The sequence below is a fragment of the Scyliorhinus torazame genome, chromosome 5 (assembly GCF_047496885.1).
Source record: "Scyliorhinus torazame isolate Kashiwa2021f chromosome 5, sScyTor2.1, whole genome shotgun sequence".
NCBI classification, from domain to species: Eukaryota; Metazoa; Chordata; class Chondrichthyes; order Carcharhiniformes; family Scyliorhinidae; genus Scyliorhinus; species Scyliorhinus torazame.
In genome coordinates this window covers 70,635,360-70,663,301 of record NC_092711.1, presented here as the reverse complement: position 1 = coordinate 70,663,301, position 27,942 = coordinate 70,635,360, and the positions used below count along the sequence as shown (strand labels likewise).

Below are 27,942 nucleotides of genomic sequence, written 5' to 3'. Positions count from 1 at the left end.
GTAACCCTGACCTCCTGTTTTACATCCCATTGGTTTCACAACAAACTCTATCTCTGATGTTTTGCCCCGTGTGGGTTTGCAGCCTCTATAAAGACGGCGGCCGTTAACTCAGGCCTGTCACCGGGAGCAGGCCGCAGCTGTCCCCCCGCTCGATGCAAACCCGGGCCCGGAAACTTCTTATTGGGGTTTGAAGCTTCCACCGGGTTTCAGTGAAACCTCCCGGCCGCGTCCAGCATCGGCACTGCGCATGCTCCAGCTCACGATGCCCTGGGAGTGATTGACGGCATTTCTGGTCCAATAGGAAGAGAGGGACGTGACTGGAGAACCAAGCGGAGCGGCTGGTTCTCCAACGAATCGGAGTGAATGAGGGGCGGGGCTGAGCCCCGGTGTCACCCACGTGAGTTGGAGCATGCGCAGTGCCGATGACAGTTCAGGATTCGGGCGGTCGGGTGGAAATCCTTCGCCGGTCAGATCCCGCTCGGTGAGTCATGAGGGACGGATAGAGTCCGTGGATGGGTCGGGAGGCTTCATAAACGTTCCGTGTAGGTACAAAGCCCCCAAAATGAAGTTCGGATACGGCAGTTGAAGCGGCGAAAGCTGCCCGGGCTTTTCCCCGGGACAGGCCCGGGTGGACGAAGTACGCGGCCGCGCGCATGCGGAGTGAGTGAGAGCGCCGGCTTTGTTCCGCCTCCCGTTCACTCTGATTGGCTGGAGGACCAGCCGCTCTCGGTCAGTCCTCCAGCACCGCCCTCTTGCAACACCAGGTTAAAGTCCAACAGGTTTGTTTCAATCACTAGCTTTCGGAGCACTGCTTCTTCCTCAGGTGAATGAAGGGGTATGTTCTAGAAAGATATATATATATATATATATATATAGACCAAGTCAAACATGCAAGACAAGGCTTTGAATGTGAGCATTTGCAGGTAACTAAGTCTTTACAGATCCAGAGACAGCAGTATATTCTAGTTTGCAGACTAATAGAACAAATGTACATTTCTCTCAAACCTCGCACTGACACTGGGCCCTCTGAAGTCTTTGAAAGCCAATGGAGTACTTTTGAAACATATTTACTGTTGTATTGTAAGAAGCTATAAGTACGCATGTGTAATCACATTTAGCTCTAAAATTGTTATTTCCATAGTGTATTCACTGTCATTAGTAACAAGGTCAAGGAAGCTCTTTTATACCTCATGTGTGCCTCCTGCAGCCATTTCACCTTCTGTACCTTTTCGATATTAACTATGTATTGATTTCAGAGCAAAGAACAATAATTACATTTATGATTATTCTTTAATGAACATTGATTATCATTAGTGAATTGGTGTATTAGGTAATTATGTTGTAAAGACTAGATCTTTATTTTATAAAATAATACTTTCAACCTAAATGTTTCCAGAAACTGCAGAGCTATGAGAATTTCTTTGAAGAAATAAATTGCTTTATAATTTTTTGAGAAGTTACTAGACATATTCTGCCAAGAATATGTGGGCTGGGCAGTGGTGTAATGGTATTGTTACTGGGCTAGTAATCCAGAGACCGAAGTTAGTGATCTGGGATCGAATCTGGCAATGAATTGAAATTGAATAAAAGTGTCAAATTATAAGTCTGATGACGACATTGTGGATCGTTGTAAAAACCTGTCTGGTTCACTAATGTCCTTCAGGAAATTTGCTCTCCTTACGTGGCCTGGCCCACACATGACTCCAGATCCACAGCAATGTTGTGGTTGATTTGTAAGTGCCCTCTGAAATAACCTCACAAGACACGCAGTTCAAGGGCAATTGGAATGAGCAGTAAATGCTGACCCAGCCACTGACCCTCACCTCCCATGAATAAATACTTTTTAAGAAGACTCCGTGAGGTACAGTGAAAAGTGTTTTTTTAAATATAAATTTAGAGTACCCGATTATTATGGGGCAATTTAACATGGCCAATCTGCCTAACCTGCACAATTTTAGGTTGTGGGGGTGAAACTCAGTCAGACACTGGGAGAATGTGCAAACTCCACATGGACAGTGACCCAGGGCCAGGATTCCAACCTGGGTCCTCCGTGCTGTAGTCAAAGCTTTGAGAAAGAGTCATCAGACTCGAAAAGTGAGCTCTTTTCTCTCCCTACAGATGCTGCCAGACCTGCTGAGATTTTCCAGCATTTTCTCTTTCGATTCAGGATAGATATTCACAACATGTAGTGCTCGTTTCGATAGAATGTTTCTTCCTTTCGCATCCCAAAACCTGTATATCTCCATCTCACACACTCTCCCTCCATTCTCTCGCTGTGCCTAATATACACCGTCCCAATTCTTCTGAATGACAATTCATGCTGATGAACAGATCTATGTTCACTAATTCATGTGCATGGCAAAGAGACCTGAAAAGGATCATGTAGACTGCTAGCCATGTACACATATATATTACTGGATTAAAAATGTGTGTAATATACACTGCATCACTCAGTGAGGCGATGGCATATTGGTAATATCACATGACTAGTAATCCAGGTCCTGAGTAATTCTCTGGGAACTGGGGTTTGAATCCCACTATGGCAGATGGTGACATTTCAATTAAATAAAAATCTGGAATTAGAAGTCTAATGGTGACCATGAAAACATTGTCAATTGTTGTAATCCATCTGGTTCACTAATGTCCTTGAGAGAAGGAAATCTCGCCTCCTTACTCCTTACCCGGTCTGGCCTACATGTGACTTACATAGAAAATAGAAGCAGGAGTAGGCCATTCGAGCCTGCTCCGCCATTCATTATGATCATGGCTGATAATCAAGTTCAATATCCTGATTTCCCCCCCCCCATCTCCTAGAATCCTGTGCAGAAGGCGGCCATTCAGCCCATCGAGTCTGCACCGACCCTCTGAATGATTACCCTGCCCTTGTCCCCGTTAACCCACTGCACACTGAAGGGCAATTTACCATGGACAGTCCACTTAACCTGCACATCTTTGGACTGTAGAAGGAAACCGGAGCACCCGGCGGAAACCCACGCAGACATGGGGAGAAGGTGTAAATTCCACACCGACAGCCACCCAAGGTCGAAATTGAACCCGTGTCCCTGGCAATGAGACAGCAGTGCTAACCACTGTGCTACACTAACAGTCGACTCCAGTGGGATTTGATCCCACAACCTTTGACTTCCTTACTTGCCATTAAGTAGAAGTCCAACACATTATCCTTTGCACCACAGAGCCGTACATATCCTTTAATCCCTTTAGCCCCAAGAGCTATATCAAACTCCTTCTTCAAATTGCACAATGTTTTGTCCTCCATGACTTTCTGTGGTAATGAATTCCACAGGCTCATCACTCTCTGGGTGAAAAAATCTCTCCTCACCTCAGTCTTAAAAGTTTTACCCCTTATCCTCAAACTATGACCCCCTAGTTCTGGACTCCCCCACCATTGGGAGCATTCTTTATGAATCTACTCTGTCCACTCCTGTTCGAATGTTATACGTTTCTATGAGACCCTCCCATTAAAAAAGAAGATAGAGAAGCAGAATTATGCCATTCAGCCCATCGAGTCTGCTCTGCTATTCGACCATGGCTGATTTGTTTCTCATCCCCATTCTCCTGCCTTCTCCCCATAACATCTGAGCCCCTTATTAATCAAGAACCTATATATCTCTGTCTTAAAAAGACTTATTGGCAGTTCCGGTGGTGGCTATGAAGGAGTAGGTCGCACATTTGGTGGCTCCCGCTCGGGCCGGACCTTTGGACCTTTCCCCCCCATTTTCTATCGGACTTGATTCGATAAATTGATGGTAGAGGCAATTATGGAGTGGATTCCTACATCGGTGCTTGGAGAGGCGGACTAGAAGTGCTCGCAAAGGAAGAAATAGAGAAGGCTTGGACCGAAGCTGCAGCGGGAGAAAGTATGTCGGATGGCCGGAGTCTTGGCTTGGCAACCCAGCGGTCGACGGAGCAGCTGATGCAGTTTATTCAGGAGGGCTTCGCCAAGCAGAAACAGGATTGCTTGGACCTGGTTAAAGAATCGATTGCGCGGCTGGAACTTGGATTGGATGCCCAAGATCGGGCGATCCAGAAAGTAGAGAATGCACTGGCTGAGCAGGAGGAACATCAAACTGCGGTGGGGATGCTGAGAGACCAGCAGAAAAGACTCCTGGAGAAGGTGGAGGACCTAGAGAATAGGTCCCGCCGGCAGAACTTGAGAATCGTCGGTCTCCCGGAGGGGTCCGAAGGAGCGGACTCTGGGGCATACATAGTGGGCATGTTCGAGAAGTTGCTGGGAGATGGAATGTTCTCCTGACCCTTGGAGGTGGACAGGGCTCACAGAGCGCTCGCGAGGAAGCCGTGAGTGGGGAACCCCTCGAGGGAAATGGTGGTGAGATTCCACAGGTACTTGGACAAGGAGCGTATTTAACGGTTGGCCAGGCAGACACTAGTTGTAAATGGGAGAACAGTTTCCTGCGGATCTATCAGGATCTGAGTGCGGATGCAGCCAGGCAAAAGCAGGGTTCAATCAGATAAAGTCGACCCTTTTTAAGAAAAAGGTGCAGTTTGGACTGCTATGTCCAGCCCGTCTCTAGGTCACGTATGAGGAGCAACATTTTAATTTTGGGTAGCCTGAGGAAACGATGGACTTCGCTAGAAGGAAAGGACTGGTGGCAGACTGAGGACTTTGAACTTTGCTGCAACGCCCACATTAAAAAGGTTTCTTGTTTGTTTTGGTCGTTATTTATAATGCCTTCTGTATTGATTTGGGGCCTGTTGCAGATCTGGGTGAGTTAAAGTTTACATTTGCACTGATGGGGGATGGAGGTGTGTTTGTTAGATGTTGGATCTTCTGTTTGATACATAAATTCATAGATTTTTCATAGAATTTACAGTGCAGAAGGAGGCCATTCGGCTCATCGAGTCTGCACCGGCTCTTGGAAGAGCACCCTACCCAACGTCAACACCCCCACCCTATCCCCATAACCCAGAACCCCACCCAACACTAAGGGCAATTTTGGACATTAAGGGCAATTTAGCGTGGCCAATCCACCTAACCTGCACATCTTTAGACTGTGGGAGGAAACCGGAGCACCCGGAGGAAACCCACGCACACGGGGAGGATGTGCAAACTCCGCACAGACAGTGACCCAAGCCGGAATTGAACCTGGGACCCTGGAGCTGTGAAGCAATTGTGCTATCCACAATGCTACCATGCTGCCCAGCTGTTTTTCGTGGTTTTTTCAGGCAATTGTGTTGGGATTGCTTTTATTTTGAATATGTGAGTCCGGGAGAGGGGTGGAGGGGACAATAGGTGGGAGAATGTCTAGCGCCATGGGCGGAGGTCATCAAGCTAGGTGGGCGGACTAGCTCACGGAAGCGCAGTGTAGGGTGAGCAGATGTTCTGCTTGTTGAAGGGGTTGGTTTACGTAGTGCTGTTACTGGTGGGGAGAAAGGTTCTGCTGACCGGGAGGGGGGGGGACGTTTGCTGTGGATCAGAAAGGAGGTCAGGGACAGGGGCTGCCTGGGGGCGGGCTGGCGGATGCATGGGGCGTGGGCTGGAGACTGGCCCAAGAAAGGTGATGGCTGATCAGCTGGGGGGGTGGGGGTGGCAGTGGCAGTGGCAGTGCGATGAGCCCTCTAGGCTACTCACATAGAATGTGAGAGGGCTAAATGGGCCGGTTAAGAGGGCATGCATGTTCGCGCATTTGAGGGGACTGAAGGCGGACGTTTTAACGTTACAGGAGACGCACCTTAGAGTAACTGATTAGATTAAGGAAGGGATGGGTCGGACAGGTTTTTCGCTCTGGGCTGGACTCGAAGACTAGAGGAGTCGGGATCCTGATTAATAAGTGAGTGGTATTTGAGGTGGGAAGAATAGTTGCGGATGTGGGATGCCGGTACATTATGGTCAGTGGGAAGCTGGAGGGGTTGCCGGTGGTACTAGTAAATGTGTACGTGCTACATTGGGATGATGTGGAGTTTATAAAGAGGATGCTAGGGGAAGATCCCGGACCTCGACTTGCATAATTTGGTCATGGGAGGGGACTTCAACACAGTTATTGACCGGTCAAGCTCATGGACAGGCAGGGTGCCAGCAATTGCAAAGGAGCTTAAGGGGTTTATGGGACAGATGGGTGGGTGGACCCATGGAGATTTGGGCAACCGAGAGTAAAGGAATTCTCCTTCTACTCACACATGCATAAAGTGTATTCCTGGATTGATTTTTTAAATTTTGAACAGGGCTCTACTGACGGGGGTAGTGGACACTGGGTATTCGGCAATCACAATCTCAGATCATGCCCTGCAATGGGTTGACCTACAGGTCTGCAAGGAGAGTAGCCAGCGCCTGCGCTGGAGGCTGGACGTGGGACTTTTAGCTAATGAGGTGTACGGCTGGCTGAGAAAATATATTCAGAATTACCTGGAAGTCAACGACACGGTGAAGTTTCAGCGGCGGTGGTCTGGGAGGCATTGAAGGCTGTGATTAGATGGGAGCTGATCTCGATACGGGCCCATTGGGAGAACGCAGACAGAGCTGAGACGGATTGGCTGATGAGATATTGCAGATCGACAGGAGGAATGCGGAGGCCCCAGAGTCAGCGCTTCTAAGGGAACGATGGAGGCTACAGGCGGAGTTTGGCTTGTTATCTACAGGGAGGGCGGTAGAGCAGCTGAGGAAGGCGAGGGAGGCAAGCTGTAAGCATGGGGAGAAGGCCGGCAGAATGCTTGCGCAGCAGCTTAGAAAGAAGGAGGCAGCCAGGGAGGTAGGGAAAGTAAAGGATGGAGACGGGAACCTGGTTGGAGACTCGGGTGGGGTTAATAAGGCGTTCAAGGAGTTTTATAGTAGGCTGTATGAGTCAGACACCCCAGCTGGGCCGGAGGGGATGAGGCACTTTTTCGGGGGGCTGTATTTCCCGAAGGTGGACGGGGGGTTAGTAGAAGGGCTGGAGGCCCCGATCGGGTTGGAAGAGATAGCAGAGGGTCTGAAGGTCATGCAGTCGGGTGAAGCTCCGGGGACGGATGGGTACCCAGTGGAGTTTTATAAAAAGTTCTCTGCGATATTGGGGCCACTGCTGATGAGGACATTCAGTGAGGCAAGGGAGCGTGGGGTGCTTCCCCCAACGATGTCACAGGCCGCTATCTCATTGATCCTGAATCAGGACAAGGACCCGGAGCTATGTGGGTCCTACAGGCCGATATCCTTATTAAATATGGATGCCAATCTGCTGCATTGAAGACTCGTGTTCCGGACATGATTGGGGAGGATCAGACGCGATTTGTTGAGGGTAGGCAGTTGGCGGCCAACGTAAGAAGGTTGTTAAATGTGATTATGATGCCCCCAGCAGGTAGGGATGTGGAGGTAGTGGTCGCAATGGACGCAGAGAAGGGTTTTGATCGGGTGGAATGGGAAGATCTGTGGGAGGTACTGGGGTGGCTTGGATTTGGGCGGGGCTTTATTGACTGGGTCAGGCTGTTGTATCAGGCTCCTGTTGCGAGTGTACGGACGAACAGGTCAACATCAAACTATTTCCAGCTGCATCGGGGACGAGACAGGGATGCCCCCTCTCCTCACTGCTGTTCGGGATAGCCATAGAGCTGCTGGCAATTGTGCTGAGAGCCTCAAGGGGCTGGTCCGGGAGGGGAGTGGAATACAGAGTCTCACTTTATGCAGACGACCTGCTCCTGTATGTTTCAGACCCACTAGAGGCAATGGAAGAAATTATGAGGATTCTGGGGGAATTTGGCCGGTTTTCGGGGTAAATACTAAATATGGGGAAAAGTGAGATGTTTGTGGTCCAGGCAAGAGGGCAGGAGAGGCGATTGGGGAAGCTGCCATTTAGGGTGGTAGGGGGGAGCTTTCAATATCTCTGCATCCAGGTGGCACGGGAATGGGAATGGCTACACAAGTTAAATTTGGCGAATAGTAGACCAAATGAAGGACGATTTTCAAAGGTGGGGCGCGTTTCCGTTGTCACTAGCTGGGAGGGTGCAGACAGTGAAAATGCCGGTCCTCCCTAAACTACTGTTTGTGTTTCAGTGTTTCCCCATCTTTATTCCACGGTCCTTCTTTAAGCGGGTCAATAAGGTGATCACTGGCTTTGTATGGGCGGGTAAGACCCCGCGATTAAGAAAGGGGATGCTTGAGCGGAGCCGGGGGGAGGGCGGGCTGGTGCTGCCGAACTTTAATAATTATTATTGGGCAAAGATAGCCATGATCAGGAAGTGGGTGGTGGCGGGAGGGTCAGTATGGGAGCGGATGGAGACGGCATCATGCAGGGGCACCAGTTTGGGGGCGTTGGTAACTGCGCCTCTGCGTTCCCGCCGGCACGGTACTCCACCAGCCCTGTGGTGGTGGTGGCCCTGAAGGTCTGGGGGCAATGGAGGAGGCATGTGGGAGCGGAGGAAGCATCGGTATGCTCACCAACCTTTGTGTCGTCTGTAATCTTACTAATCAGACCAGTTACATTTTCCTCCAAATCATTTATATATACTACAAACAGCAAAGGTCCCAGAACTGATCCCTGCGGAACACCACTAGTCACAGCCCTCCAATTAGAAAAGCTTTCTTCCATTGCTACTCTCTGCCTTCTATGACCGAGACAGTTCTGTATCCACCTTGCCAGCTCAACCCTGATCCCGTGTGACTTCACCATTTGTACTAGTCTACCATGAGGGACCTTGTCAAAGGCCTTACTGAAGTCCATACAGACAACATCCACTGCCCTACCTGCATCAATCATCTTTGTGACCTCTTCGAAAAACTCTTATCAAGTTAGTGAGACACGACCTCCCCTTCACAAAACCATGCTGTCTCTCACTAATACGTCCATTTGCTTCCAAATGGGAGTAGATCCTGTCTCATAAGAACGTAAGAACTAGGAGCAGGAGTAGGCCATCTGGCCCCTCGAGCCTGCTCCACCATTCAATGAGATCATGGCTGATCTTTTGTGGACTCAGCTCCACTTTCCGGCCCGAACACCATAACCCTTAATCCCTTTATTCTTCAGAAAACTATCTACCATTATCTTAAAAACATTTAATGAAGGAGCCTCTACTGCTTCACTGGGCAAGGAATTCCATAGATTTACAATCCTTTGGGTGAAGAAGTTCCTCCTAAACTCAGTCCTAAATCTACTTCCCCTTATTTTGAGGCTATGCCCCCTAGTTCTGCTTTCACCCGACAGTGGAAACAACCTGCCTGCATCTATCCTATCTATTCCCTTCATAATCTTATATGTTTCTATAAGATCCCCCCTCATCCTTCTAAATTCCAACGAGTACAGTACCAGTCTACTCAACCTCTCCTCGTAATCCAACCCTTTCAGCTCTGGGATTAACCTAGTGAATCTCCTCTGCACACCCTCCAGTGCCAGTACGTCCTTTCTCAAGTAAGGAGATCAAAACTGAACACAATACTCCAGGTGTGGCCTCACTAACACCTCATACAATTGCAGCATAACCTCCCTAGTCTTAAACTCCATCACTCTAGCAATGAAGGACAAAATTCCATTTGCCTTCTTAATCACCTGTTGCACCTGTAAACCAACTTTTTGCGACTCATGCGCTAGCACACCCAGGTCTCTCTGCACAGCAGCATGTTTTAATATTTTATCATTTAAATAATAATCCCTTTTGCAGTTATTCCTACCAAAATGGATAACCTCACATTTGTCAACATTGTACTCCATCTGCCAGACCCTAGCCCATTCACTTAGCCTATCCAAATCCCTCTGCAGACTTCCAGTATCCTCTGCACTTTTTGCTTTACCACTTATCTTAGTGTCGTCTGCAAACTTGGACACATTGCCCTTGGTCCCCAACTCCAAATCATCCATGTCAATTGTGAACAGTTGTGGGCCCAACACTGATCCCTGAGGGACACCACTAGCTACTGATTGCCAACCAGAGAAACACCCATTAATCCCCACTCTTTTCTTTCTTTTAATTAACCAATCCTCTATCCATGCTACTACTTTCCCCTTAATGCCATGTATCTTTATCTTATGCAGTAACCTTTTGTGTGGCACCTTGTCAAAGGCTTTCTGGAAATCCAGATATACCACATCCATTGGCTCCCCGTTATCTACCGCACTGTTAATGTCCTCAAAAAATTCCACTAAATTAGTTAGGCACGACCTGCCCTTTATGAACCCATGCTGCGGCTGCCCAATGGGACAATTTCCATCCAGGTGCCTCGCTATTTCTTCCTTGATGATAGATTCCAGCATCTTCCCTACTACCGAAGTTAAGCTCACTGGCCTATAATTACCCGCTTTCTGCCTACCTCCATTTTTAAACAGTGGTGTCACGTTTGCTAATTTCCAATCCGCCGGGACCACCCCAGTATAGTGAATTTTGGTAAATTATCACTAGTGCATTTGCAATTTCCCTAGCCATCTCTTTTAGCACTCTGGGATGCATTCCATCAGGTCCAGGAGACTTGGCTACCTTTAGCCCCATTAGCTTGCCCATCACGACCTCCTTGGTGAAAACAATCCTCTCAAGGTCCACACCTGTCATAGCCTCATTTCCATCAGTCACTGGCATGTTATTTGTGTCTTCCACTGTGAAGACCGACCCAAAAAACCTGTTCAGTTCCTCAGCCATTTCCTTATCTCCCATTATTAAATCTCCCTTCTCATCCTCTAAAGGACCAATATTTACCTTAGCCACTCTTTTTTGTTTTATATATTTGTAGAAACTTTTACCATCTGTTTTTATATTCTGAGCAAGTTTACTCTCATTATCTATCTTACTTTTTTTTATAGCTTTTTTAGTAGCTTTCTGTTGCCCCCTAAAGATTTCCCAGTCCTCTAGTCTCCCACTGATCTTTGCTTCTTCGTATGTTTTTTCCTTCAATTTGATACTCTCCCTTATTTCCTTAGATATCCACGGTCGATTTTCCCTCTATTTACCGTCCTTCCTTTTTGTTGGTATAAACCTTTGCTGAGCACTGTGAAAAATCACTTGGAAGGTTCTCCACTGGTCCTCAACTATTTCACCATAAAGTCTTTGCTCCCAGTCTACCTTAGCTAGTTCTTCTCTCATCCCATTGTAATCTCCTTTGTTTAAGCACAAAACACTAGTGCTTAATTTTACCTTCTCGAAGAACTCTCTCCAGTAATTTCCCTAACACTGACGTAAGGCTCACCGGCTTGTAGTTCCGTGGATTATCCTTGCTACCCTTCTTAAACAGAGGAACAACATTGGCTATTCTCCAGTCCTCCGGGACATCACCTGAAGACTGTGAGGATCCAAAGATTTCGGTCAAGGCCTCAGCAATTTCCTCTCTAGCCTCCTTCAGTATTCTGGGGTAGATCCCATCAGGCCCTGGGGACTTATCTACCTTAATATTTTTCAAGGCACCCAACACCTCGTCTTTTTGGATCTCAATGTGACCCAGGCTATCTACACACCCTTCTCCAGGCTCAACATCCACCAATTCCTTCTCTTTGGTGAATACTGATGCAAAGTATTCATTTAGTACCTCGCCCGTTTCCTCTGGCTCCACACATAGATTCCCTTGCCTATCCTTCAGTGGGCCAACCCTTTCCCTGGCTACCCTCTTGCCTTTTATGTACGTGTAAAAAGCCTTGGGATTTTCCTTAACCCTATTTGCCAATTACCATTCGTGGCCTGTTCTAGCCCTCCTGACTCCTTGCTTAAGTTCCTTCCTACTTTCCTTATATTCCACGCAATCTTCGTCTGTTCCCCGCCTTTTAGCCCTGACAAATGCCTCCTTTTTCTTTTTGACGAGGCCTACAATATCTCTCGTTATCCAAGGTTCCTGAAAATTGCCCTATTTATCCTTCTTCCTCACAGGAACATGCCGATCCTGAATTTCTTTCAACTGACAGCCTCCCACATGTCAGATGTTGATTTACCCTCAAACATCCGCCTCCAATCTAGGTTCTTCAGTTCCCGCCTAATATTGTTATAATTAGCCTTCCCCCAATTTAGCACATTCACCCTAGGACCACTCTTATCCTTGTCCACCAACACATTAAAACTTACTGAATTGTGGTCACTGTTCCCGAAATGCTCCCCTACTGAAACTTCTACCACCTGGCCAGGCTCATTCCCCAATACCAGGTCCAGTACAGCCCCTTCCCTGGTTGGACTGTCTACATATTGTTTTAAGAAGCCGTCCTGGATGCTCCTTACAAACTCTGCCCCGTCTAAGCCCCTGGCACTAAGTGAGTCCCAGTCAATATTGGGGAAGTTGAAGTCTCCCATCACAACAACCCTGTTGTTTTTACTCTTTTCCAAAATCTATCTACCTATCTGCTCCTCTATCTTCCGCTGGCTGTTGGGAGGCCTGTAGTAAACCCCCAACATTGTGACTGCACCCTTCTTATTCCTTATCTCTACCCATATAGCCTCACTGCCCTCTGAGGTGTCCTCCCGTAGTACAGCTGTGATATTCTCCCTAACCAGTAGCGCAACTCCGCCACCCCTTTTACATCCCCCTCTATCCCGCCTGAAACATCTAAATCCTGGAACATTTAGCTGCCAATCCTGCCCTTCCCTCAACCAGGTCTCTGTAATGGCAACAACATCATAGTTCCAAGTACTAATCCAAGCTCTAAGTTCATCTGCCTTACCCGTAATATTTCTTGCATTAAAACATATGCACTTCAGGCCACCATACCTGCTGTGTTCAGCAATTTCTCCCTGTCTGCTCTGCCTCAGAGCCATACTGGCCCTATTCCCTAGTTCTCCCTCAATGCTCTCACCTTCTGACCTATTGCTCCCGTGCCCACCCCCCCTGCCATACTAGTTTAAACCCTCCCGTGTGACACTAGCAAACCTCGCGGCCAGGATATTTATGTCTCTCCGGTTTAGATGCAACCCTTCCTTTGTATATAGGTCACACCTGCCCCGGAAGAGCTCCTAGTGGTCCAGATAATGGAAACCCTCCCTCCTACACCAACTGTTTAGCCACGTGTTTAGCTGCTCTATCTTCCTATTTCTAGCCTCACTGGCACGTGGCACAGGCAGTAATCCCGAGATTACAACCCTCGAGGTCCTGTCTTTTAACTTTCTGCCTAGCTCCCTGAACTCCTGCTGCAGGACCTCATGCCCCTTCCTGCCTATGTCGTTAGTACCAATATGTACAACGACCTCTGCCTGTTTCCCCTCCCCCTTCAGGATGCCCTCTACCCGTTCGGAGACACCCTGGCACCAGGGAGGCAACATACCATCCTGGAGTCTCTTTCACGTCCACAGAAGCGCCTATCTGGGCCCCTGACTATAGAGTCCCCTGTGACTATTGCTCTTCTGCGCTTTGACCCTCCCTTCTGAACATAAGAGCCAGCCGTGGTGCCACTGCTCTGGCTGCTTATGGGGTCAGAGGAGACGCAGACTGAGGAGCTGAAACACAAATGGGAAGAGGAGTTAGGAGGAGAGATAGAGGATGGTCTCTGGGTGGATGCGTTGAGTAGAGTCAAAACGTCCACAACATGTGCCAGGTTCAGCCTGATAGAATTTAAGGTCGTTCACCAGGCCCACATGACAGTGGCCTAGATGAGCAGGTTCTTTGGTGTAGAAGACAGGTGTGCAAGGTATGTGGGAGGACCAGCAAACCATGTCCATATGTTCTGGGCGTGCCCGAAGCTCAGGTGATTCTGGCAGGGGTTTGCGGATGTCATGTCCACGGTGTTAAAAACAAGGGTGGCACCAAGTCCAGAGGTGGTGATTTTCAGAGTGTCGGAAGACCCGGTAATCCAGGAGGAGAAAGAGGCGGACATTCTCGCCTTTGCTTCCCTGGTTGCCCGGAGACGGATACTATTAGCTTGGAGGGACTCAACGCACCCGAAGTCGGAGACCTGGCTATCGGACATGGCTAGCTTTCTCTGTTTGGAGAAAATCAAGTTTGCCATGAGAGGGTCACTGTTAGGGTCCGCCCGGAGGTGGCAGCCGTTCGTCGACTTCTTTGGAGAAAATTAACTGTCAGCAAAAGGGGGGACCGGGGGGGGTTAGTTTAGCTTAGAGTAGGGGTTACTTAAAGGTGGGACCTGTAAGGGAGGAAGACGGCTTTTGCGCTATGTTTATATTTTTGTGCACATTGTTTATTTTGTTGTTGTTGTAAAACTATAAATAGCTCAATAAAATGTTTATATAAAAAAAAGACTCTGACTGGCATGGCCTGGTGGCACGTGGCCATCAATTAATTTCCTTTTCCCCTCGAAAAATCAAGGACTTGACACAGTGTGTTTGAGACAAAGCTGATTTATTTCACAAACAACAAGATGTTAAACTCTAGCCCAGCTAAGTTTCAGAGATTCGAAATAAACCCCAATTGTCAGAATGGTGATGGTTCAGTTCTGGGTCTGATTAACAGTGACAGTATCAGCAGAATCAACACTTTTAAGATGAACAGAGGGTACATATACATTCCTTCCGTTTGTTTGACTGTTCAGTAATTGTCAGTGGCATCTTATGATATGGAGAAATTAGCTCAACCGTCCTGTGAACTAAAATGTAGTCTGGCCTGGTGTCACCAAGCTGAAATCCAGTCTTTCTCTGACACATTATTCTTAATGACATAGCTGACAGGTTGAGAGTGAAAAAGTCAACTATTTAGCATTACGGGGAAGAGGCAAGTTTGTAGATGTTCTACAGTTTTACAGACTCGCTCATTGGATCTTATTCTGTCCCATCTTACATTCAGCTAACAGTAAAATGACTAAAGTACTGCAACATACAGGCATTTGGGGACAACGGTGAGTTTGCTTCTCGGATTAGTTAAACTCTCCATATTGTAAAATGGATCTAGAAGGACTGGAGAAGATGCAGGAAAAGATATTTGAATTATGCCTGAACTGGCAGGTTATACCCAGCAAGAAAGATTGGACAGGGTGTAAACCTTTTCTCTGCAAAAGGGAATGAAGAGTGACCTGATCCTGTAAGATTATGAAAAGGTTTGATATGATAGACAAGTGGAAGATGCTTACACTGGGTGAGAATAAATATGAGTTAGTCATTAATTAATCTAATGTGCAGTTCAGGAGCAGTTCAGAAGGCGATCACTCACACACTTCATGTGTGCAAAGGAATTTCCTCAGTTTTCCCACTGGTTAACACTACAACTTTAAATGCCCAAACCATTGATCCAATTTCAGCACATTGTTATTGGCAAGGGGTAGTTTAGCTGTTCTGTTCAGGAAGACAAAAATCACTGTTCACCTGAACCTGCTCAGACCCCAACACGTTAACATCTCACTGTCCGTGTTTGGTCTGTTGTCAATCGCACCCAGGACAGACTGTGGTGGATGGGCCTGTACTCCTTAGTTGCTGTATTTATTTATTTAATACATTTGTTCCCTTGGCCCAACGGCATCAATTGTAATCGGTTGGCAAAGCATAATTTGAATCAACAATATCGATTTCAATGGCACAATTATTACCCATCATGCGTTGCGGCTGAGATTGTGCTCTATCCACTTCACACATGCGCAGAGTCCGGCTGTGGCTGGAGCATGTGCCGTTCGGGCTGTGACCGGCGCATGCGCAGTTCAGGTTGTTGCTGACGGTGCGAGAAGCGGGAAAGAAACAATCGAGCGACTTTCAGGATTGGAGCCGGTGGGTGGCTGGGGAGCAATAGAAGCTGTGGAGTGAGCCGGGAGGCTTCATAAATACCCCGTGGAGGCTTCAACTCCCAAGGAAAATGTTAACGGTCCCGTCTTAAACAGCATCAAACAGAGTGAGAGCTGAGCGGTGCCAGGCCTGGGTTACCGGCCGCCATCTTTACAGAGGACAAGGAGCCGCAGGGCGCATGCACTGCGAGCCTGGACCGGATGCCAACTCTCCCGGATTGACCGACTGGAGTTTCCAGCATTTTATTTTATTCGGAGTCACTGGCTGGGCCAACATTTATTGCCCGTCCCTAATTTCCCTTGAACTGAGTGGCTTGCTCGGCCATCTCGGAGGGCATTTAAAGAGTCAACCATATTGCTGTGGTTTGGAATCGTGTCGGCCAGACCAGGTAAGGATGGCAGATTTTCTTATCTATTCATTCACGGGATGTGGGTGTCGCTGGCTGGGCCGGCATTCACTGCCCATCACTAATCACCTTGAACTGAGTGTATCTCAGAGAGCATTTTAAGGGTCAACCAGCTGACTGTGGATCTGGAGTCACGTGTAGGCCAGACCAGGTAAGGATAGAAGATTTCCTTCACAGAAGGATATGAGTGAACCAGATGGGTCTTTGCAACAATCTACAATGGTTTCAGGGTCTTCGGTAGACTTTAAATGAATTCAAATTTAACCTTCTGTCTTGGTGAGATTCGTGTCTGGGAAATCATTAGGACAGTAAAGAAGATTTTTATGTAATTTTCTTTGAAAATTTCTGTTCAGTGGATATAAAAATATTGAAAATGGGATAAAGGTTGTTTGGCTGACAGTCAAACACTGTCCTGAAAGGTAATGAGTCCTTTTGCTTCCCAATTGGCAGAGGAAGGCAGTGTGTCACAAGGATGGATGTGTTGACCAATTAATGGCTGGTGGATGGGGGCACGTCATGTGATAAAACCTCCAAGAATACATTTAATCAAAGTTGATGAGGAGAGAATGTTGTGAATTTCTATCCTAAACTGACAGTGAGGTTTCTGTAAATTTACAGGATACTGGAAGTGGAGGTTGAACAGACGGGAAACGCAAACCAAACATCACATCGCGATCTGACAGAGTCACTCAATTCATCAGAACCTGAATATCAACATCTGGGTGTGGAAGGTAAAAGGTTTGTCTGTTCTGTCTGTGAGGGAAGATTTCAGGTCTCAGTGTGACTGGAGAAGCCCCGAGATTCACAAACCCTGGTTCGACCAAACCTGGAGAACTGTGTTCAGTTCTGGGCAACAAACCTGAGGAAGGATAGAATGGCCTCGGAGGGAGTGTAGCACAGATTTACCTGAGTGATATCTGAACCCCCCGGTTTTAAATTTCAAAACTAGATTACACGAAGGAATCCAAGACATGATGGCACAGAGAATGGCATTCGGCCCATTGAGTCCATGCTATCTCTCTGGAGCAATCCACTCAGTGCCATTCTCCTGCTCCCTGTATCCTCGCAGGTTTATTTCCTTCAGATGTCTATCCAATTTCCTTTTAAAATCAAATCACTCATTGTTTCTATTTTCAAACTCCCTCATAGGCAGCAAGTTTCAGATCATTGCTGCTCGCTGTGTAAAAACATACATCTCATATCACCTCATATCTCCTGTACCTTTTACATACAAACGAGGAACAGGCCACTCGGCCCCGCGAGCCTGCTCAGCATTCAATAAGATTGCGGCTGATCTCATTCTAACCTCAACTCCACATTCCTGCCTACCCCTGATGACCTTTCACCCCCTTGCTCATCAAGAATCTATCCAGCTCTGCCTCAAAAATATTCAAGGACTCTGCTTCCACTGCCTTTTAAGGACGTGAGTTCCAAAGTCTTACTACCCTCAAGAGAATAAAAAATTCTCATCTCCATCTGAAATGGGCGACTCCTTATTTTGCAACAATGACCCCCTTGTTCCAGATTCTCCCACAAGAGGAAACATCCTCTCCACATCCACCCTGTCAAGACCCCATAGGATCTTATATCATTCAATCCAGGTTTTACCAAAAACTTTAAATCTGTGTCCCAACTGCTTGTACGATCAGTGAATGGAAACAGAGTTTCTTTGTCCACCCGATGGAAATCTGGCGTAATCTTGTGTCCCTGAATCAAATCTCGCCTCAACCTCCTTTGCTGGAACCATTCTGGTAAATCTCCTCTGCACCTTCTCCAAGAACCTTCACATTCTTCCTGAAGAGTGGTGACCAGAGCTTTATAAAGATTCAGAGAATAGAATCAGAACCATAGAATTCCTACAGTGCAGAAGGGGGCCATTCGGCCCATCAAGTCTGCACCGATTCTCTGAAAGGGCACCCTGCCTAGGCCCACACCCCTACCCTGTCCCTGTAACCCTATAGCCCCACCTAACCTGTGCATCCCTGGACACTAAGGGGCAATTTATCAAGGCCAATCCACCTAACTTTCCCTTCTTTGGACTGTTGGAGGAAACCTGAGCACCGGGTGGAACCCGCGCAGACACGGGGAGAAAGTGCAAACTCCACACAGACAGTCACCAAGGCCGGAATTGAACCCGGGTCCCTGGAGCTGTGAGGCAGCAGTGCTAATCACTGTGCCACCAGAAGCATAGTTTCAGTATTAATATTACTCTTGATGAAGCTCAGATCGAATTTGCTTTGCCAACTACTCTCTTAATATGTCTTGTAGATATACAAAATCTCTCTTCACCTCTTTCTCTCTCCTCCCAAAGACGTCAATTGGGTTTTATAACAATCCAGCCGTTTTCATGGTCACTTTTTCCCAGTGCCGGTCCCACGAATGACCAGATTCATTCAGCTCAATTTCACAACCTGCCTTTGTGTTTTTGTGGGTTCTCTCTCATTCCCTATTTTCTGTTTTGAATCAGTTTCACAGGGTGTTCGAAGGGGAGGCTTCAAACTCTGGAAACTCAAATCGAGCATCACATTAGGATCTGACAGAGTCCTCAATTTATCATATCCTGAATATCAGTGGATTTTGAACATGGAAGGTAAAAGCATCGTTCACAGTGGAGAGAAACCGTACATGATTTGTTTGTGTGGACGAGGATTCGCTCTATCAGACCTCACAAGCCACAAATGCAGTCACACCGAGGAGAAACAGTGGAAATGTGCCAATTGTGGGAAAGGATTCACTTCCCCATCCCAGCTGGAAACCCATCGACACAGTCACACTGGGGAGAGACCATTCACCTGCTCAGAGTGTGGGAAGGGATTTTCTTTTTCAGCCCACCTGCTAAGTCACCAGCGAATTCACACTGATGAAAGACCGTTTCAATGTCCAGACTGCGGGAAGTGCTATAAAAGTTCTGGGGAACTGATGGTCCATCAACGTGTTCACACTGACGAGAGACCGTTCAGGTGCTCTCACTGCGGGAATGGGTTCATGCGATCATCTCACCTCACTGTACATCAGCGCATTCATACTGGGGAGAGGCCATTCGCCTGCTCCTGGTGTGGGAAGGGATTCACTCAGTCATTCAACCTGCAGAAGCACCAGCGAATTCACTCTGGGGAGAGGCCGTTCACCTGCTCCAAGTGTGGGAAGGGATTCACGGAGTCATCCGCCCTGCAGAAGCACCAGCGAGTTCACACTGGGGAAAGGCCGTTCACCTGCTCCAAGTGTGGGAAGGGATTTGGCACTTCATCCCACCTCCTGAGACACCAACGTGGCCACAAATAACTGCAGTGATTATATTTTGCTGTTACTCACTTTCAGGACTGAACCATGTTCATTTGGGTCTCTTTCTGCTGATAACAAACTCCAGCCCATTTACAGGGGCTAATATTCGGGCTAAAAGTCAAATAAATTACATTTGTGTTAAATGTGCAGTGTTGAAACTTTTTAATATCTCTGATACAAGTTAGTTCCTTTTGAAGTTCTCTCGCTCTCCCGTCTCTTCCATCCTCACCTCCAACAAGAAGTGTGAGAAGCTTGTGGAGCTTCTTTGTAACTGAGATTGAGTAAATCCGATCAGCTGCCTCTGCTGCTTCCCTCCCTTTCACGAGCCCACCGGACCAAACTGTCTCTAAGTTTCATCCTTTCCCGACCCCTGAACCCACATCTTTCTCGAGTTTCTCTCCGATCTCCCCTCATGCCCTCTCAGAGCTCATCTTGTCCATGAGACCCAGCTCCTGCTCCATCGACCCTATTCCCACTGAGCTACCGATCAGCCAACTACCCTGTGCCCACGGATATTGTCAACATTTCTCTCTCTTCAGGTACTGTCCCTCTGTCCTTCAAATCTGCCATCATCACTTCCTCCTCAATAAAACAAACCCTTGACCCTGCCCTCCTTGCAAATTACTGCCCCATCTTCAACCTCCCTTTCCTCTCCAAACTCTTTGAACATGTTGTCACCTTCAAAATCCTTACCCACCTTTCCCAGAACTCCCATGTTTGAATCCCTTCAATCAGGTCTCTGCCGTGTCACAGTAGGGAAAAATACAAGAGACAAACAGGATCTTACCCGGAGAGAAAGACAGACAATTCGGGAACTTCGATCCAACATGGATATGTTCATAAGACCAGAAGACAAAGGTAGCAGCACAGTCATTATAGAGAGACAACAATACCTGCTGGAGACAGACAGACAACTAAACAACACGAATCACAACACCAAGCTACCTAGACCCATATACCCGCGACAGGAAGGAGAATTGGAGACGGACTGGAAGAACTCAAAGACTCCGGACACATTAACCTAAAACAACAGGGAGAACCAAGGGAGTTGTACCTGCTCCCTAAAATACCCAAACATCCAAACACATGAACAGTAGCAGGGAAATACTACCAGACAGACCCACCAGGTCAGACTGACAGAAAAATCCTGCAGAATCATAAAATTTACAGTGCAGAAGGAAGCCATTCGGCCCATCGAGCCTGCACCAGCCCTCGGAAAGAGCACCCTACTTAAGGTCATGCGTCCACCCTATCCCCGTAACCCAGTGATTCCACCTAACCTTTTTTGGACACTAAGCGGCAATTTAGCATAGCCAGTCCACCTAACCTGCACATCTTTGGACGGTGGAGAAAACTGGAGCACCCAGAGGGAACCCACGCACACGGGGAGAATGTGCAAACTCCACACAGTTACCCTGGAATTGAACCCAGGTTGCTGGAGCTATGAGAAAGCAGTGCTAACCACTGGGCACCATGCTACATCTGTAGTGAGAGAAACAGAGTCTTATAACACCAGATTAAAGTCCAACATGTTTGTTTCAAACACTAGCTTTCGGAGCACTGCTCCTTCCTCCAGTGAATGAAGAGCCAGGACAGTTGGTAGGATTTCGCAGGCCAGATGGTGGGGGATGAATGTAATGCAACATGAATCCCAGGTCCTGGTTCAGTCCTAGCTTGAGACAATTCACACCTCTTTAACCTGGGGTTACCTCTATCTCTGGATCTGGAAAGACTTAATTACCTGCAAATGCTCGCATTCTAAGCATTGTCTTGCATCTATGAATTTGTCTATATATATATGTTTCTGGAACATACCTCTTCATTCACCTGAGGAAGGAGCAGTGCTCCGAAAGCTAGTGTTTGAAACAAACATGTTGGACTTTAACCTGGTGTTGTAAGACTTCTTCCTGTGCTCACCCCAGTCCAACACCGGCATCGCCACATCATGGAGAGAAACAGAGTTAACATTTGTTATTCCTTGTAACAGTTCGGTGGAAGGGTCAATGGAGTCTTAAAGAAGTCCAGAAAAGTGGGAAGAAATTGTTTTACTCAGAGGTTTAACACAGGAAGAAGTTTCAGTCTTTGTGAAGCTCAGTCTTCAATCACACAAAGCCACAGTCTGATTGGTTGGAGGACCAGAGTCCATCCGGTCCTCCAGATTTTCCTATTGGTGAACACCTCAGGCAGAAAATGAGGTTGTGGAATCCGCGCCCACATGGCCAATGGGAAGAGCTCAAACTGATGCAGAGTCTCAACCAATGAGGGACATCTGGGTTCAGCCCCGCCCCTCATTCACTCTGATTGAACCCAGGCAGAGGAGAGGGAGGGAGAAAACTGGGAGCGGAGGAAAGAAATGGTGCAGATGGTGAGATGGGTTTGGATTTCAGCTCAGGGAGGAGGGAGAGTGTGTGGGATGGGGATTTACAGCTTTGGGGGAATGGAGAGGAAAAAATGGTACATTGAAACTAGAATTATCTATTCTGCATTTATATGCTCCACTGACAGTGATGACGTTTGTAAATTCCTTTTACAGGATATTAGAAAGGGGGATTTACAGATGTGTGACTGAAACCAAACATCATCTGACAGTCACTCAATTCATCAGGACCTGAAAATCCTCAGACTTTGAATGTTGAAGGAGAAACGATTGTCTCTTCTGCAGCCTGAAGAAACATCACGACATTCACAGTGAGGAGAAACTGTACACATGTTCTAAGTGTGGAGAAGACTTCAACTGATCAGCCAACTTGGAGAGACACAAGGACCATGGAGAAATCATGGAAATGTGAGGACTGTGGGAAGGGATTCAGTTACCCTTCCCTGCTGGAAAACCATCGGCGCAGTCACACTGGGGAGAGGCCATTCACCTGCTCTGTGTGTGGGGAGGGATTCATTCAGTCATCTGGCCTTTGGTCTCACCAGCGGATTCACACTGAGGAAAAGCTATTCATCTGCACCTCCTGTGGAAAGAGGTTCAGGCATTCTTCAGCACTCACTATACATCAACGCACTCACACTGGGGAGAAGCCGTTCGCCTGCTCCGACTGTGGGAAGGGATTCACTCAGTCATTCCACCTGCTGTCACACCAGCGTGTTCACAGAGGTGAGCGGCCGTTTGCCTGCTCTGTGTGTGGGAAGGGATTCACCGGATCATCCCACTTGCTGTCACACCAGCGAGTTCACATTAAGGAGAAACCATTCAGCTGCACTTCTTGTGGAAAGAGTTTCAGACAGGCATCCTCCCTCCTTGTACACCAGCGGCTCCATACTGGGGAGAGACCGTTTACTTGCGTTGTGTGTGGGAAGGGATTCACAGTTTTACCCACCCTTCTGAGACACCAGCGAATTCACACTGAAGAGAAACCATTCGGCTGCACCTCCTGTGGAAAGAGTTTCAGGCAATCATCCAACCTCACTGCTCACCAACACACTCACACTGCGGAGAGACCATTCACATGCTCCGTGTGTGGGAAGGGATTCAATCGGTCGTCCGACCTCACTGCTCACCAGCGCACTCACACTGGGGAGAAACCGTTTACCTGCTCAGTGTGTGGGAAGGGATTCGCAAAGTCTTTCAACTTGCTGACACACCAACGCACTCACACTAAGAAACCATTCAACTGCTGTGTGTGTGGGAAGGGATTCACTCAGTCACGATGCCTCCAGAGACATCAGCAAGTTCATAAATGACTGCAGGGGTTGGATTCTGCTGTTGTTTAGTATTGACAGTCTGACAATATTTTCTGCTGATGTTAATCCCTATAACTTGAAACTTAATACGCTGAAAATTACATTTAATTTGGGGGCTACAGTGTCTATTTTTAAAAGCACCATCTGTGATCTTTCCCCTTAATCCAGGAACTCTCAGCAGAAACCTGTTTAGAATAAATTTATGAACTTTTGCTTCAATTCTGAATCAACCTTTGGTATAAAATCTACAATTCAGCGTCTGAAAGATCCGACTGCAGGGCTCAAAATATATTTTTTTCAATGGCTCTTCTTGAGATTTTCTCGAGAGATGCTCTCTGATTTTCAGGAGTAAATTTTTGGTTTCCAGGGTCTCCTTTTCCACTCTCACTAACTCCTTTATTAAGTGATATAGTCACGTAATCACATTACCGCCTGTATTTGTGTTGAGTATTTCAGGGGTTTACTTCTTTAGGTAGATAAAATAGCACAAGTACCAAAGACTGTGTACATATTAAATCTTTTAAATTGGAATCTATAAATAAGATGTTTTTGTTAATTTATTTAAAAAGGAAACCCCCTTACCCCATTTCCAAAATGAGAATTTGAACTATTTGACACAAGGTAACTGAATAGGTGCCGAGTGTTTATTGGATCAGATGGTGGAGCAGGAAAAAACTCACCCAATTCTGATCTTCATTGTGTGGATTTACATTGAAAACCCATCGATAACCTCACTACACCCACTGAGATCAGCTCAGACCGAGGGTTCTGTATGTTGTCTGTGAGTGTTCAACTGCAAATAACAGCAGTGAAGAATGAAACCTGGATGAATGCATCTCAACTTCGAATTTGACAGATGTGATTGGTGAGTAAGTTCACAATACCTGGTTACTCAAACCCCTGGGCTGTGCACCCCAGCTCCTGGGATATATAAAAATAATGAAATCTTGCTCAGTAGAACGGGGAAAGCTCTACGTGTTTGCGTCTCCTTCTGAAGCTCCCACTGCTGTGAAACCCTCTCGTTCTGTCCCAGGGAGACACGGCTCCTCCACACAGCACTGACTCAGGCAGCACGTCAGCCAGCTTCCTTCCTCAAAATGGACGACAAAGCTGTTCCTCCAGTCACAGATTCTGTCTCTGCAGAAGCAACAACATTGGGAGAGACAGAAACTGTGATTGGAGGAGCTTGTTCCTCACAGATTCTGTCGTTCCCACAAACAGGGGCAAATATTCTTCCAGTGGATGCTCCCATGGTAGCCTTTTGAGGGTGAATTTGTGCTTCATACCTGGTTCTGAAATGCTATCACTCTGGGTTTAAGGCTTCCTGGAGTCATACTCGGATCTCTATCTTGTCACCTGACTCAAATTCATGTCATCACCTGAATCCCAGATTTAAATATGATTGTCCAATACAGAAAACATTTATAATTTAACCCCTGTAAATCTGATTCCACACCCCCTCCACAAAAGCTATAAGATACTATGTTTGGGACCAGTTGTTCCTTTGTAGTTTGTGTTCTTCTCAATGATGACAGTAGCAAACTCCTCCCTAACCTGTCCCAAACCTTCTCTTCAGCAGGGAGACTCCAGTTCTAACGATGACATCGCTGTCTGCCCAGTTATTCCTTTAAGCCAGCCCTTGAATTGTTTGTGAATTAATTTCGGAATTGTTTTCTTTTAATGTAAGGTTATCACAAGGGGTGGCTCATATTGACTTAAATCAAAGCTGGAAGGGTAGGAACTGCAAAAGGGTAGCTGGGCTCTTTTACCCGGAGACATTGGGTTTGATAATTGTTGTCCTGTCTTTGTTAGAGAGATGAATTCTTCAGGCAGACCTTCGTCTTGAAACTAAGTTAAATAATTTAAATATCAATTAGACATTCAAACTGGTCTCTGTCACCATGGGGATAAGTGATTCAGGCTGGAGCCTTGGTTGGAATTCTGGGTATTTCTCACAAAAGCAGATAGTCTGCACTGAGCTTGGAAGCAGGTAGCTGTGAGACCAGGAGCTGTGAACTAGCTGTGGGACTAGGAGCTGTGCACCAGCTGTGGGACCGGGAGCTGTGAACCAGCTGTGGGACCGGGAGCTGTGAACCAGCTGTGGGACCAGGAGCTGTGAACCAGCTGTGGGACCGGGAGCTGTGCACCAGCTGTGGGACCGGGAGCTGTGAACCAGCTGTGGGACCGGGAGTTGTGAACCAGCTGTGGGACCAGGAGCTGTGAACCAGCTGTGGGACCGGGAGCTGTGAACCAGCTGTGGGACCAGAAACCCATAGGGCCATTTGGAACCAGGACTGTTCCTAATGTTTTTTTAATACAAATTTAGAGTGCCCAATTCATTTTTTTTCCAATTAAGGGGCAATTTAGCGTGGCCAATCAACCTAACCACATCTTTGGATTGTGGGGGCAGAACCCACATAAACACTGGGAGAATGTGCAAACTCCACACGGATTGTGATCCAGTGCCCGGATCGAACCTGGGACCTCACCGCCGTCAGGCAGCAATGCTAACCCACTGCAACATCATGCTGCCCATAGTGTGTTCCTAATGTTTAAATCACCCCGTAAGAAGACAGCGAGGCCCACACTTGGACTGAGGAATCTACAGTTTTCTGGTCTTGAAGATTGAGGTTTGTTTAGTGGAAAGATAATGGAAGGACCGTCATAACACCCGGGTTCAGTTCCAGCCTCAGGTGTGTAAAGTTTGCACTCTCTCTCTCTCTGTGTGCGTGGGTTTCCTTCGGGCGCTCCGGTTTCCTCCCACAATCCAAAGAAGTGCAGGTTAGGTGCATGGGCCATGCTAAATTGCCCCATGATGTCTAAAAGGTTAGGTAGGGTTATGAGGATAGGGTGGAGGTATGGGCTTGGGTAGGGTGCTCTTTCCAAGGGCCATTGCAGACTCAATGGACCAAATGGCCTCCTGCGCAGTAGGGATTCTATTCTATGATTCTGTTCTGACAGTCGGAAAGTCAGAGGGTTTCCTTCTGCTGGACTGGCCGGTCTTACAACTTTGCTTCACTTTTCCTACAGTGACCACACTTCAGAAAGGGTTCATTCGCCGTGAAGTACTTTGAGATGCCCTGAGGTGGTGAAAGGTGCTATTTAAATGCAAGTTTCTTTGTAAATCAACACACTTTTTTCTTTACAGGCAGATCATTGAGTAGGAGCTTGAGCTAGCACATGCCAGCTGACAGTCAAGGGCAGGAACTCCCAGTGTGGACTGAAGCTGCTTCCCTTCACAGGCCACTGAATACATTGTGGAAACTGACCATTTAAAGAGAGTGCCTTGACTCGCTGGTCTGAGCACACATCCCTGTTCCTGTTGTGTAATGCTGGCTGAATATAGATATCGGAGCTGGTCCATGTACTGAAAGTACCTCTACCATTGAAGATGGGCAAATGTTATGTTTTCTCCCTGTTATTCTGTTTGCAACTAATTTATCTCACAAACTAAGACAGATTTCACTGAAACGTGCTGCACTGGTCAGGTATAACCCATGAAAGAATTGATTCATTTTGGCCCAGATTGGGATCCTGGAATTTTTTAATAGGATCCGTTCACATTGAGTCAGGTGAATTGACCTTTTTTTAAGATAATTGTGGTTTGTTTTATTTTGAATGTTGATTGTTTTAGAATGTTGTGGACTATGTTTGTTTATCACAGCTGTCGAAATGGGAGCAGAGTTTTCGGAGCAGGTTGTTGGCTGTGAATTAGCCTGAAGTCTGCTCAGTGAGATGGACACTGTTAACAAATACATTAACTCTATTAGCTTTGTAGTTGCAGAGCATGTTTTCATCCTTGTTTATTTGTCTGTCATACAATCTCACTAAGTGATGCACAAATAGCTTACTGCCCAAGGATGAAATGATTAGATTTGGCGAACATACGGACCTGGTCCTGGATTTATTTTATATTCATACACAGGACCTGGTCCTCTGCACACAAAAGGAATTTGGCCAGGCACTGCATTTTTCAATTAAACAAAAGCTTGGGGGACAATTCTTCCCTAATGCATTCCCCATGAAAATGACTTGAGCAATGAGTCCACTGCCGTTTTTATATTTAAACAGAGCTTTGGAGAACAGTTCCCTGGTTTTGCCAATGGCGGTGCTTCACTCAATTGGGAGTCGGCATGCCAACCAATCTGCACCTTATTCCTCACAGATGAATTATTGTTTCCTTTGAAATTTGGTATTCTCGCATCTATCCTGATGAGTACAAGATGTGCATTTCTTTCAGCAATACTTCTCCAATTCAACAACTCTGAGATATCTGTGCTCCACTAATTCCACCCTCTTCAGCTGACTTTCTGTTTAAGAGCCTGCCAACCCGTCTCACCCACTTTCACTAAATGCATAAATCTAATCATGAAAAGTCCACCAAAACGAAATATATATTAATTTCCTGAATTAAATGTATGAATTTATTAATTATAAATCAATGGAGAAAGACTGTTCAGAGTACGGCCAACTTTCGGAACGACAGGACACCTGTAGTGATAGAAAAAGACTATTTCCTGTGTTACAGATTCCGGACCAGACCCCAATTTATGTCAGGAAACCAGAGGACACCCCAAGAATTTCTCAGTTTGTAAAACTGTGAGGAAAGGATACTTCACCAAAGGAGTGATTCCACTGACTAACGGCGATCTTTTATATTGAAACAAACTTTATTAGTGACACAGTACCAACTACAGACATCGCAGAAAATAATGTACAATTAACAGTTGAACTATTTGTAATTACTACCTTAGATCTTCTTATTCGCCAACTAAGCAAAGCCCATGACAGGTGAAAAGCCACTTGTAAATAAAGTGAGCAAACACAGGGATAATTGCTGTCCTCTGTGTAGAGAGTTGCTTTCATCAAAGGCGCGAGACCCCTTCAGGCACAACCTGCAAGTCCTTCTGTCTTTGGCAGACTTAAAGCCAAACTGCTTGGCTCCAACCATTAATTACATCATCTCTCCCCCACTAACTGTCTTATGACCATCTTACTGAGGC

At 46.8% G+C, this 27,942-nt stretch overlaps 1 protein-coding gene across 6 annotated transcripts; it reads left to right on the top strand.

Annotated features, from left to right (window-relative positions):
* The first annotated feature begins 394 nt into the window (after window positions 1-394).
* LOC140418343 (uncharacterized) lies at window positions 395-26,708 on the top strand. 6 transcript variants are annotated; one of them, XR_011944955.1, is made up of 3 exons: window positions 395-481; window positions 16,586-16,698; window positions 26,088-26,708. XR_011944955.1 is itself a non-coding variant. In XM_072501806.1 (3 exons), exon 3 carries the CDS (start codon window positions 22,016-22,018, stop codon window positions 22,937-22,939), a length of 924 nt encoding a protein of 307 aa, XP_072357907.1. In that variant the 5' UTR covers window positions 395-481; window positions 16,586-16,698; window positions 21,783-22,015; the 3' UTR covers window positions 22,940-23,481. The 6 variants fall into 6 exon arrangements, 5 of the variants coding, with proteins under 5 accessions (XP_072357907.1, XP_072357908.1, XP_072357906.1 ...); XM_072501806.1 differs by lacking the exon at window positions 26,088-26,708 and adding an exon at window positions 21,783-23,481; XM_072501807.1 differs by lacking the exon at window positions 26,088-26,708 and adding an exon at window positions 21,783-23,481 and having other exon boundaries at window positions 16,586-16,705.
* The last annotated feature ends 1,234 nt before the right edge of the window (window positions 26,709-27,942 follow it).